This window comes from Solanum lycopersicum, chromosome 1 (assembly GCF_036512215.1).
Source record: "Solanum lycopersicum chromosome 1, SLM_r2.1".
Lineage (NCBI taxonomy): Eukaryota > Viridiplantae > Streptophyta > Magnoliopsida > Solanales > Solanaceae > Solanum > Solanum lycopersicum.
In genome coordinates this window covers 89,846,275-89,860,088 of record NC_090800.1, presented here as the reverse complement: position 1 = coordinate 89,860,088, position 13,814 = coordinate 89,846,275, and the positions used below count along the sequence as shown (strand labels likewise).

Below are 13,814 nucleotides of genomic sequence, written 5' to 3'. Positions count from 1 at the left end.
TATATATATGTACATACTTACGTAACGAGTTTATTAGGTAATGTATTCAATCAGTCCAATATGCATTCATAATGTTTCACTCAATGAATATTTATGAATACATCATAAATTTATGTATACTTTGTTGATTGTGTATACATAAGATATTGTGTATTCATTCAATTAGTTTTTGTATATAATTAAAAGTATGGTTAATTTCTGCTGCAATATATACACTTTTTAAAAAAGCTCATTTATGTCATCAATTAAAAGTTTAGCTCATTTATGTCGTTACCGTTAAAGAAAAGGCTCATTCATGTCATTATTTTTTAACAATGGTTTTAAAACCATTTTTGATACGTGACCAATTATAATTCAGCCACATCATCAATTTTTTAAATAAAAAAAATCATAATTCTGAATTATTTTTTTATTAAATAAATTGATGACGTGACCGAATTATAATTAGTCATGTGTCAAAATGATTTTGCTAAACCACCCTTAAAAAATAATGGCATGAATGAGCCTTTTCTTTAACGGTAATGACATCAATGAGCCAAACTTTTAACTAATGACATAAATATACCTTTTTTGAAAATTCAATGGCATATTTAAGCCTTTGCCCTTATATAAAATGAATACAATTTTGTACGTGTGCACTATTTTTCTACTCATAACAACACATCTTAAGATTTATTCTTAATTGGTTAACTGATAAGTTATATACAGACACTTCACCAAATCTCAGGCCATATAGTTAATTCTATAAAGTTTGTTTCCAATGGTACAAACAAGGAGCAACTTCACATATCACAATCAGAATTCGACAGTTGATTATTAAGTCGTTAAATATTAAAAATCAATATCTTAATGATTTACAATAGTTTAATATATCTACGAATTAATAATCAATAAGATCAATCGAGTAACATTCGAAATCAAATTAAACCACAAAATTAACACTCATACATCTAAAAGTTGGACAAATATGTAACCAAATAGATCGGTGAAATTTTTATCAAAATATATTTCAAAACAATATCCAATAAACAGCCATAACGAAAAAGACTCAAAAATATCCCTTGACTATTGGAAACAACTCATATTTATCCTACTATTTTTTGGCTCAACTCTACTCTTCCCATCAAACTATTAGGTCAAAAGTATTTTTTTTATTAACGAAAGTTGTTAAATGCCACGTGGATATCATATTGCATGCCACATAAGGCCCAACATTTCCCACTTCCATATCTAATTTTCCCCTCAATACGATTTCATTCATTTCCCCTAATTTTCCCCTCATTCTCCTTTTCCCTTAGAAACGATTTCACCTTACCCCTTTCCCCTCATTTCACGGTTAGGGTAAGAAATGATTTCACTTATTTATCAATTTCGAAGCTGACATAGATTCGAGATAATGTCAGAATCTTCACCTGAAAAATCGTATGCAAGAAGATTCATTGTTGTCTCAATGCTTTAAATTTGACGACTTGGATGATTTGAAATCGTTTTTAAGGGAGATGGAGAAACGAGGGGATGATTAGGGGAAATAGATGAAATCGTGTTTGGAAAGCAATGAGGGGAAAATTAGATTTTAGAGATTTTATTAGTGTACATGGCAGTGGAACCCTATTGGCATGCAATGTAGCATCTACATGACATTTAACAACTTTCGTTAATAAGATAATACTTTTGACCCAATAATTTGTCAGAAAGGGTAGATTTTATGCCGAAATATAGCTTGAGGATATAAATAAGCTATATCGGATAGTTTAAAGGTAATTTTTTACCATTTTTCCGTAACCATAATAAAGATCACAAAACTTATATTAGATGGTTATACATGTTATAAAAATTTAAACCTGGTAAGTAATAAACGTTCTGAATCATTAAACATTTTTAGCCAATTCTAATTCAAATAACAGTTAAGCAATTCAATAACTTATTCATTTTAATCCTTCAAATTAAATTTAACCCGCTTATTTTTACACTCTTAATTGTTATGGTTGCTAAATGATACTCATTCTATTCGCTTTTAATTGTTATTTACATTTTTTGAAAGTCAATTTGATTAATTTTCAAGTTAAATTAGATAATATTAATTTAATATTTAAATCAAAAAATTGAGATATTCAAAAATTATATAAAAAATATTATATATATTATTTTTTTTTTGCATATTCATACAATAAAAAGATACATTATAAAATATTAGTTAAAATTATTATTATCTAATTCTAAAAAATAAAATTATGACAGATAAATATAGACGAAGAAAAATGAAATTACGACAATTAAAAGTGAACGAAGATAATATATAAATTTGGTTACTTTTCTCGAATTGGAAAAATAGTCAACCATACAACACTTCTCTTTTTCTTTCTAGAAGAGCTATATATTACCACACTATACAATTAGGGAAAAGAAAAAAAAGAAGAATATTGTAAATTATTTTCTACTATTATTAAACTATACATTCTTAAGCTGCCACGTGTGAGTCGTTCATTGTTCAACTGTGTGTATATGCAATAAATTCAACTCCTATATGCTGCTAAATATTAATTAAATATTTTAATAAACTTAAGTTGATAACTTAATTTAACTCACTTTGAATTAAGTGTTATCATAGTTGTAACAGATTTCGTATGATCTTATTGAAACAAATAACAACGGATAGTAATTAACAAGTAAATCTATGTTTTACCACAGTAAACATTTTTAATTTTCCCTTTTTATCCTTTTATCTAAGGATATTTTCATGGTTATAAAGTCTACAAACACGTGGCCTTTATGTCATTTTGTATCTTATAACTTGTGTCCTTCTTCATAGCAGTTAATATAGTACTACTACTACTGCTACACTTAATTTCTCTCTCTTTTCTTTCTTCTTCACTTCAATTTCTTTCTTTTCTTGGAACTGAAGTTGAAAAACTCAAAAATGGAACATCCATTCTTCATGAACGGCGCTGGAAATACGTCGAGAGCGGAGGCGATACGGTGGTTATCAATTGCCGAGAAGCTATTGACTAACCGTGACCTAGTTGGAAGCAAATCGTTTGCGACCCGTGCCCATGAATCCGACCCGACCCTTTTACCTGCCGACCAAATTCTTGCAATCGTTGACACCCTAATCGCCGGCGACAAGCGGATCAACAACCAGCATCTTGATTATTACTCTATTCTTCAAATTCCTTCCAACCAAACTCATGATTCTGAACTTATCGCTAATCAGTACCGACGTCTTGCGCTCCTATTGAACCCTCAGAAGAACAATTTCCCTTTCTCTGACCATGCTTTTCATCTTGTGGTTGATGCTTGGTCTGTTCTTTCAAACGCTTTTAGGAGAAGTGTTTATGATAAAGAAATTGGGTTTTTTCTTAACCTTAACCCTGTATCGTCTCCTCCACCTCCGACTAATAACCCAGTTGGTTTCATGCAGCAAAGTTCTATGATTTTTCAGAGTCAACCACAGTCGCATCCAGTGAGTTCTGTTCCGAGTTCTTCAAGCAGAGAGCGGCAGACTGTAACATTTCTTCAAGACCCACAACCCCAGCCAATGACTTCTGTGACTAGCTTGACTAGAGAGCAGCAACCTGTAACATTTCTGAGCAGAAATCAAACACAGCCAGTAAGCTCTACTATGCTAAGCCCGGACAGAGAACAACACCCGTTTACCTTTGGATCAAGTACCACAAGAGGGCAACAGCAAGTAGCTTTTGCAGAATCAACAAGAGGGCAGCAACAAGTTGCTTTTGCAGAGTCGACCAGAGGGCCACAACAAACAGCTTTTGCAGAGTCGACAAGAGGGCCACAGCAAGTAGCTTTTGTAGAGTCGACCAGAGGGCAACAGCAAGTAGCTTCTGTAGACTCGACAAGAGGGCAACATCGAGTAGCGTCTATGGAGTCGAGAAGAGAGCAACAAGAAGTAGTTTCTGTACATCAGCAAGGTAATAAGCAGGCACCACAAAGAAACGAGGGCTTGTTGGGGAACAATCAAAATTTCTCTGCTAGTACTAGTAGAAATGTGAACAATGAGGGTTTGTTTGGGAACAATCAAAATCACTCTGGTAAAAATGTGAACAATGCTGGTTTGTTTGGGAACAATCAGAATCACTCTGCTAGTATTAGTAAAAATGCGAACAATGCGGGTTTGTTTGGAAACAATCAGAATCACTCTGCTAGTATTAGTAAAAATGTGAACGATGAGGGTTTGTTTGGGAACAATCAAAATCAGTCTGCTAGTACCAATAGAAATGTGAACAATGAGGGTTTGTTTGGGAGCAATCAAAATCAGTCTGCTAATACTAGTCACAACAATGTTAACAATGAGGTTTTTTTTGGGAACAATCAAAATCATTCTGTTAGTAGTAGTAACAACAATGTCAGGGGAAAAGAGAGGGGTGCAGATGCGTCAAGTCCTGCTGTTCCTAGTTTCTGGACTGCATGTCCTTATTGTTATCTGATGTATGAGTATCCTTTAGAGTACGTGGATTGTACTTTGAGGTGTCAAAAGTGCAAGAGGGCATTTCAGGCTGTAAAGATTGCCTCGCCACCACCAATTATAGAGGGACAAGAAGCTTATTTCTGTTGTTGGGGATTTATGCCTTTAGGATTTTCCTTGGAGATCTTTAAGAAATACAAAGGCAATATTTCGAGCTGGACTCCGTTTGCACCCATGTTTAATAAACATGGAGGTGTAAGAAAGCCATCTGCTCCCAGAGTTTATATTGATGATTATGAGGATGTGTTTCTGGGATTATCAGAGTCGAGTGAGGAGTCAGATGAGGATTGGAAGGGTGATAATAAGATGAAGAAGGCAAAGAGTGGGAAACGAAAAAGTAAAAGGTTTAGGAGAAAGAAGGGCAAGATGCAGAAATCTGACAAGGGAAAGAATGTTGTAGGGAATGCTGGTGATGATGTGCAAGATGTTTCAGTGACTCAAGGGGGTGTAGAAGTGCCCAATGTTACAACAGCTCAATCAAGCAAGAGAGCTGGTAATGCCAGAAGGCAAGCTGGAAGGGTTACCAAAGATGTTGGGAAATTGGATTTGAATGTGGAATTCAGTAATGAGGTTGAAGAGCCCCCTGCACCTGGGGTAGGCCAAGGCAATGGAGCTGGAACAGGGGAGGATGGGAACATTGAAGGGATTGAGTTTTTTGAAGGTCTTGATGAATTCCTAAGCAGTCTTCCTATACTCAATGCTGTGGGTGATGATAAGGTTAAGGCTGCCTAGCAAAGTAAGGCATTTCTTTTGTTCTAGTTGTAGCTTCCTTTTGTCTTTTGTATGTTTTAGTAAGGGATGAAAAGCTACTCAGGCATTGGCCTTGATGTTTTCATTGTAATGCTAATGTATTGCTAGTTTGCATTGAAGTAATTGCAATAATCAGCTTTTAGCTCTAATCTCCATACTGCATCAGTAATCTTGGTTTTCTTATTGTATAGCTTAAATCATTTATCCTCAGTGTCCTATGTTTCTATCTTTTAAAAGATCACATAGGTTCTCAGAGGGCCTTGTTTGCCTGTTCTTGTTTTCCCTTCAGTTGTGCTATATAAGTTTTAACTTTATCTTGAACTCTGTTTTCTTGAAACCAAGTTTTTTTCTACTTTCTCAGGCAATTGGTTACTTTTATGTATCCTTGTTACTTGTTTGGAGCTAACTGCTAATAGATTCATATAGTTTTGATTTTTTCCCTTGTGAGAAATGATGCCAACATTTTTGAATCTTTTAGGATAAATTTTTGATATATGCTAAGCTTCCATTTAAATAAAAGGGACTCCTCTACCGCATACAATGTTACATGTTTTTATCCCATTTCTCTTTATACATGATTATAAGTCTTGGTTTTGGATCTTTTAAAAGCTTTGACAACAAAATGTTCAAGGAAAAAATTGGCCATGGAGACAGATCTGGAAAAACTAAGGCTCCATTCGAAGTGCAATGTCTCTTGGTTGGCAGCAAATGAGGTTTGTTTGAGACGTGACAATTTACAAGGAAGAGCTTCACATCACCAATAGAGGTGCTATCTTTTTTTTTTTTTTTTGGGTAAGGGAATCAAATCTTATTAGAATAGCATTACAAGAGAGAAAAAGAAGTTGCTTCAAACAAAACGTGAAGCAAACTTAGGCCTAAACCTGTAAAACAGCCAAAGAATTTCCTGAATATTCTACTAAGCTAAAGACATGGAGCTAACAAAATCTAAATTGTTATCCCCATTGTTAACTGGGGAAAGAAAGTGCGAACTGAATAACATTCTAAACATCTAGCCATGAGTGTGCTAGTAGGAGTTGAGATTCCATCAAAGCATCTGCTATTTCTCTCGTTCCAGGGACATCGAAAAACAACTGCTGGGATTATTCTCCACATTCTTTTGACGGTTATATCTACTCTCCACAGTGACCAACTTACATAGGCATCTTTCATGGAGAAGGGCATTACCCATTGGAGCCCAGATAAAGGGTAAAACAAATTCCATAAGCCAACTGCTTGCAGCGCAGTGCAAAAAGAGATGGTTTACAGTTTCATTATCCTGCTTGCACATGAAACATCTGTTGATGAGAATTATTCCTTTTCTCCTGAGATTGTCTTGTGTTATAGGCAAGCCTCTCTAAGGGCAGTCCAAGTGTAACAAGTGACTTTAAGAGGGAAGTAAATCTTACATATTCCCAAGAAGAAAGGTAACTTTTCTTCTGCAGCTGTTATATATTTTCTTGTTATTCAAACTCAGTCAGTAATTCACTTTAATTTCATAGCTTAGTGCTGAGGTTTCAACCTTCAATTTGAAGGGAAGTTTGTCATGCTTGTTTGTGTGGACTCTCGCATGTGTCCGTCAACTATGGAAGGTTTCCAATCAGGTGAAGCCTCTGCAATTCACAGTGTGGCAAGTCCAGTGCCTTCTTAATCCTTATGAAGAACAAGTAGCTGTTCCTAATATTTGCCTTTGTTCCTTGTTGATAATCATGTTTTGTATTGCCAAGGATGTATACATTCTGGGTTGCATTCTCAGTACATATATTTTGGTTCCTTTCTTTTGGTGCCGAAATGGTCCGTTGGTGACAAATTCAGATAGTCATTTTGGTGTTAATTCTTTTAAAATGAGTAAGTCTTGCCCCCATTTATCTTCCGACATGGTACTTTCTAGAACTTCCCCCTTTTTTTTTTCAAGATTCTGCATTCCTGTCACCTTCATACAGTAACAATGTGCAGATCTTATATTCTTGGGAAAAGGGACGGATTTACCTCCGAATTTCAATAAATGGTACGTTTATGCTCTCCGTTATACTTTGCGTACACATATGCCCTTGCCGTCCAATTATAGTTACAAATATATCCCTCTCACTAACGGATCCCTATTTTTTTACACGTGTCTTAATCCTATGAAACTACCCATTTGACCACTTTTTTTTAACCCATAGCCAAAATATCCGCCCCATAACCCACTCAATACACACTAAAAGAAATCCTAATTAGGACACCAATATTAACATTCACCCAAATATCTCACACACCAACAATTTTTGCAACGGACTCGTTTATTGCTGGTGTGGATTCATATATACAACTTTAGAGTGGATAATGATTGAGCTTTTGAGGAATCCAAGAGCCATGGAGAAATTATAGACTGAAGTGCGAGGATTAGCCCAAGGGAAAGTAGAGATAACATAGGACGACTTAGGAAATCTGCAGTATTTCAAAGCAGTAATCGAAGAGAGTGTTAGGCTTAATCCACCGTTTCCAATACCAGTTCCTCGAGAATCAATGGAAGACGTAAAATTACTAGACTATGACATACCTGCTAAAACTCAAGTCCTTATTAATGTTTGGGCAATTGGAAGAGACCCATTATCATGGGATGAACCAGAGGTGTACCGGCCTAAGAGATTCTTGAATAGTGATATTGATTTCAGAGGACTAAACTTTGAGTTGATTCCGTTCGAAGCTGGCAGGAGGGGTTGCTCAGGAATTCCTTTTGCTATTGTGATAATTGAGCTAGCATAAGCAAGGCTTGTGAACGAATTCAATTTTGCATTACCACAAGGAATGAAAAAGAGGATTTGGATATGAGTGTAAATGCACTGGCATCTCCATTCGCAGGAAATTGCCTTTACTAGCAGTGGCAACTCCGTGCGGTATTTAGTTTTTTTTTCTCCTTCCATTTCTTATTATGTCATATAAAGTACTGAACTACTAATAATTCTAAACCAATTGGAAAGGGCACTGCAAGAGATACTTGGCTGAATGTTAATTTGGGTATTCTAATTAAGATTCCTTTAGTGTGTATTGGGTAAGTTATGGGTTATGGGGCGGATATTTGGGTTACGGGTTTAAAAAAAAGGTCAAACGGGTAGTTTAATAGGATTAAGACACGTGTAAAAAAATAGAAATCCGTTAGTGAGAGGGGTATATTTGTACCTATAATTGGGCGGTAGGGCATATGTGTATGCAAAGTATAAAGGAGGGCATAGACGTACCATTTATTAAAGTTCGGGGTAAATCCGTCCCTTTTCCCTATATTCTTTAATTGTTTAGGAGAATGGAATTTGGTACAACATGTAATTTCTCAATCAGTATTTAGCATGATGTTGCTACTAGATTATTTGGAGATCTATAAATGAATTATGGATTGGAATTTGTTGATATCCAAAATCACGGTAAGAACTTGTGAAATGGATTTACATCGGAAATTGGAAATTTTTTGACGATAATTGACTTTTATTCATTAACAATGAGGTTGCATGAGGTTCCTATTCAAATTCTCTTTTTATATACTTTCTTCTCTTTGCTTTCCTTGTTTCTTTGTCTGAGCTCTTGTTTTGGAGATGGTGGTCGGGTAGTGAATTGTCGTGTTTGGTTCATTTTTCCATCTAAAATGACCGTTAAAGGATTTTTCAACTTTACTTTCATTTCTATGCAGGTAGAGAACACACTTGTCATTGGTCGCAGGAGCTGTGTAGGCATTTATGACTTAATGAGCATGGTAGATGATGCAATTTGAAGGTTGGCTAGATCTTTCTTCTATTTATGTGTTTGCAAGTGACGTCCCCACAATGATTGTGTGCTAAGTCAGATATAAACTCAGTTTTGTTCTGATAAGTTCTTATATTACTTCCAACTTGGTTCAGTTGGAGTTGGTGTAATGGGAAAGTCTAAAGTTACTAAAGTTGCTGTTTCCAGCCTCAATTTTAGCCTGCGATACAACCTCTATGAGAAGTTATAATCTGCTTATCATTCCATTTATGTTGCAGTGATACGGAATCCACTTTTTCTTTTTTTAATAACAAATAAATTCCGGAGGGTCGGTTTAAACTGAATGCACACAAGGAATAACCACCAAAATCTCAGGTGGAGATAAAAGCAGTTCTTTTCCATTAGGACCATAAAATTCCCAGGGATGTTTATGTACTTTGATTGGTTAAAACTTCAAAATGATATGGCTGCCGTTCTTTCATATGTTCAGAGTTCAGTGGCAATATGTTCAGGGTTCAGTAGCAAGTATTTCTTTTCTCTGTTTGGTTTAACTTTGAAAAGAAAATTGTAAGTGGCTATGGTTAGTTTCAGAATAACATATTTTACTCTATGTAGGGCCGATATGGTTTAAATGGAAGATGCTGGTATAAGTGTCATGGACAAATGCAGTTGTAGTAAACAGGATTGAACATTTTGTGTTGCATGCTTTAATGTGGTTTGGTAGTTGAAATGACTGCATGGAATAGGCACATGAGGATACTAGTTCAGAAAGAATATGAGTATTCGACCAAAAAGTTTAAGCTGATGGGTGGAGTGGTCTAGGACATTATAAACATTTCTGTAAATCCTTACACATACAACGAGTGACGAGTATATTTAACACAATCCTGCGTATGTAGCCTGGTTATATGGTTTACCAGTTGACTGATTTGTATTTTATTTTTTGCTGCTATTTGTACTTTCTTTTTTCCATGAAGGCTGAAGAGTGGATATGAAGCAGAGTGAAGGAAGAGAGAAGCCTAGTGTGGCATGGCGTGATGATGGTCCGTAGAAGGATATTTGTCCTAAGCGTAGAGTAGATAGAGAAAAACAGTTGTGAAGACTGATTTACCGAAAATTTGAATATGGACACCATATGAGTGAATATGTCTCCAACACAAAACTTTAAGGCAATGGACGGAGGCATTAAACACTTATCTATTTGATTATATCATCAACAGTTCTTTTATATGATATTTTTTTTCAGCTATTGACTTCATTTCATTTCTTGGAGGATTGTATAATACTGTTCAACATGTTTCACTTGCAGTGCTCCACCATTATTATGTACTATGTAGAATAGGATAGCAGAGAATTATGTGTTCCAAGTTAGTTTATGATCTGTAAACTCAGACAATTTTCTGTTTTAGATTCAGTAGACTTGAAAGTTGAAGGGTCACTCTTTTGCCTACCTCTGTTTTTATTTGTAGAGAAAATATCAAGGACGAAATGACTATGATCGAGAAAGGAAGTTATTTTGTATTACAATCTGATAACTAGTTTAGAGATGAAATCACATATACTAAGAATTTTTATGAGGTTGCCAGCCTAACCTATATGCCTGTGACAGGTTTACACTATTGTTCAATTTAGGTCATCTACATTGACTTTTGACGTACCGTACCAAACTATAAGCTAATTAGTTTGATGAGAAATTCAACTACTCAGATCACAAAATCCTAAAAGTCCTAGTAATGGCATTCTTAAACCTATATAAAGCAACAGAGTTGAAGCCAATGCCACATCCACTCTTACACGCATTTTCTTTTAGCTTTTCTAACATTTGCTGAAAAATGGCTCAACATTACCACGTATCATCTCTCTTACTGCTTGCATTTCTCAATATATTCTTCATTCATGGCAACATAAGTGGTGCAACTGCACGCCATCTCCTCGAGACACCCGTTCCTGAGATACCTAAACCACAACTCCCAAAAGTTCCAGCAATCCCAACTGTGCCGAAGCCTGAGCTTCCAGCCATACCAAAGCCTGAGCTACCAACTCTTTCGAAGCCCCAGTTACCAACTTTGCCAAAGCCTAAGATGCCTGAGATCCCTACCATGCCAAAATCTGAGCTTCCTAGTATGCCAAAACTAGAGATTCCTCCCTTGAAAAAGTCAGAAATCCCCGCAGTGCCCAAGACTGAGGTTCCTCCTGTTATGAAAAAGCCTGAAGTTCCAACTCTACCAAAGCCCGAGCTACCAAGTCTGCCAAAGCCAGAAATCCCAGAACTACCAAAGCCAAAAGTCCCAGAGCTTCCAAAGCTAAAAATCCCAACAATGCCAAAGCCTGAAGTACCTACTATGCCAAAGCATGAAATCCCAAAACCAAAAGTCCAAGAGCTTCCAAAGCCTGAAATACCAACTACGCCAAAGCCCGAAATACCAGAACTACCAAAGACAAAAGTTCCAGAACTTCCGAAACCAGAAGTACCAACAATGCCAAAGCCAGAAATTCCAGAATTACCAAAACCAAAAGCCCCAGAGCTTCCAAAGCTAAAAGTCCCAACAATGCCAAAGCCTGAAATCCCAGAACTACCAAAGCCTAAAGTTCCAGAGCTTCCAAAGCCTGACGTACCAACTATGCCAAAGCATGAAATTCCGGAACTACCAAAGCCAAGAGTCCCAGAGCTTCCAAAGCCTGAAGTACCAACTACGCCAAAGCCTGAAATCCCTGAACCATCAAAGCCAAAATCCCTAGAGCTTCCAAAGCTAAAAATTCCAACAATGCCAAAACCTGAAATCCCAGAACTGCCAAAGCCTAAAGTTCCAGAGCTTCCAAAGCCTGAAATCCCAAAACTTCCTAAGCCAGAAGTACCAACAATGCCCAAGCTTGAAATTCCAGAACTACCAAAGCCAAAAATCCCAGAGCTTCCAAAGCTAAAAGTCCCAACTATGCCAAAGCCTGAAATTCCAGAACTTCCTAAACCAACTCTTCCTTCACTTTCTCCACCATACAAACCCGCTACTCCTTGAGTAAATTATATGCTACTTTCACTCTAGTAGGAGGTACCCGACTGATATTTTGCGATTTCCATCTGAATCTATGAAGCTTGCGACCTGAGCTGTGACATGGAGATAGTATTGGATACTTTCTGCTAGGAGTAGAAATTTTAATTCTTTTATAATAGTATTTGAATTGGATGTACCATGTTTGATATGTCATTATGAGTATTTTATTACTTTCTATATATACAGTATGTGTAACAGAGCTCTGATCTAATGTTACTTTGGTTTAGTTCAGGCTAATGTTTCAAAAGTTCACACAAATTTTAAAATTTATCTAGTAAAATCATCCAACTTTTGTTTTGTATTAGTAAAAATCATTATAACTTATGCATTTATTATATTAATAAGAATTTTATCATAAATTAAATATGTCCCATAACTTTTATCGATCCACATACAACTAGATCCAAATTTATTCACAATACTACCCATTAACTCAATTAAAAAACTATTTTTTGTTGCATTCCAAATGGTTCGTGAGCATGGGCCAATGTCCATGGGATCAAACCCCTTCAGTGGGCAAGTTTATTAGCTACTGCCAGCTCTGTCAATGCAGATTGTTGTTTGTTATCTTTCTTTAGATCCACTCGATCCCCACTTTCTGTCAGGGCTATGGACGATAAACATCTAAACAGAGACAAGTTAAAGATCACCATAACAGATCGTGTGATAGATTATATTATAAAAAATAATAGGGTAACTTTCACATATAGCAAACAAAAAAATTATATTTGTATAATATAGCAAACTTTGCATAATTGCGCTCCATAGCAAATATAAAAACTGTATAATTCGCTATATATATAAAAGTGTATAATTCGCTGGCCTAAATTGTATAATTCGCTGGCCTATTTCGCTGCAATTGTATAATTAGCTTTGCATACAGTTGAATCGAATTAAAATGTATGTATATTGCATAATTATAAGTGTATAGCAAGAAGATATATGTTTTTCTCGCTTTATACAAAAACAGAAACACAATATATACACTTTTGTTGTATAAAGCTAGAAAAAATTGTATTTCACTGCAATTGTATAATTCACAATTGTATAATTCTTTGGCCTTTTTCTCTGCAATATTTGAAGTAAAATGTTTGTAAATTATATAATTAAGTGTATAACACGAAGATATATACATTTTGCATGTGTATATACAATTTTCTCTCGCTTTATACAAAACAGAAACAGAAATTATACACTTTCTGTGTATAAAGCGAGAAAGGCGAGAATGGGAGAGTGGCGAGCGAGACTTCTGGGAGAGAGACACCTGGCAAATTTTTGTCAATATTTGCTATGGAGCACAATTAAATCAAACCTTAGCTATTCAATTTAATTTAGGTTATTAATTTGCTATTTTATACAATTTTCCCAAAATAATACATGAATTAGCCTTGTCTCTAACTAATGCTTGAGGTCATTTTATTATATTCTCTCGACTTTGAGGAATGTTGGAGAACTGAAAAAGCTCCTTACTGCTGTTTTTTTCTCAAACAATAATCCTATTCAATTATCTAGAAAGGCTTTTGTTAATCAAAAGCTCTAAATTTTGACAGTTCATTTATTTAATTTTATAATAAATCAATACATAATTATTAATGTATTTCATATTTAATAAAAGAATTTTTTTTTGATCAAAATGATATTTTAGATTTTAAACATTTTTACTCTTTTAACTAAAAAATGAAAAAAAAATTAGTTTATTTTAAAATAATTTTTTTATAATATTTAAATTTTCTGGCCGAACTTAACCAAATTTTATAGCTATTTAACACTTCCATTAATAAAATTGTAAATTTAAATTAGTTATAATTGATATCTCGTCA

At 35.1% G+C, this 13,814-nt stretch overlaps 2 protein-coding genes across 7 annotated transcripts; both read left to right on the top strand.

Moving 5' to 3' along the window:
* The first annotated feature begins 2,779 nt into the window (after positions 1 to 2,779).
* Positions 2,780 to 10,382, top strand: LOC101249308 (uncharacterized). Of its 6 annotated transcripts, XR_003244217.2 has the most exons (5): positions 2,780 to 5,216; positions 5,840 to 6,654; positions 6,763 to 6,831; positions 8,892 to 8,974; positions 9,922 to 10,382. XR_003244217.2 is itself a non-coding variant. In XM_004230513.5 (2 exons), exon 1 carries the CDS (start codon positions 2,918 to 2,920, stop codon positions 5,210 to 5,212), a length of 2,295 nt encoding a protein of 764 aa, XP_004230561.1. In that variant the 5' UTR covers positions 2,780 to 2,917; the 3' UTR covers positions 5,213 to 5,216; positions 8,892 to 10,382. The 6 variants fall into 6 exon arrangements, 1 of the variants encoding a protein (XP_004230561.1); XR_739178.4 differs by lacking the exon at positions 6,763 to 6,831; XR_011211831.1 differs by having other exon boundaries at positions 8,892 to 10,382.
* A 394-nt stretch (positions 10,383 to 10,776) lies between these two features.
* LOC101244627 (protein PELPK1-like) lies at positions 10,777 to 11,958 on the top strand. Its single transcript, XM_004231313.1, has one exon. The coding sequence runs from the start codon at positions 10,777 to 10,779 to the stop codon at positions 11,956 to 11,958; it is 1,182 nt and encodes a 393-aa protein (XP_004231361.1).
* The last annotated feature ends 1,856 nt before the right edge of the window (positions 11,959 to 13,814 follow it).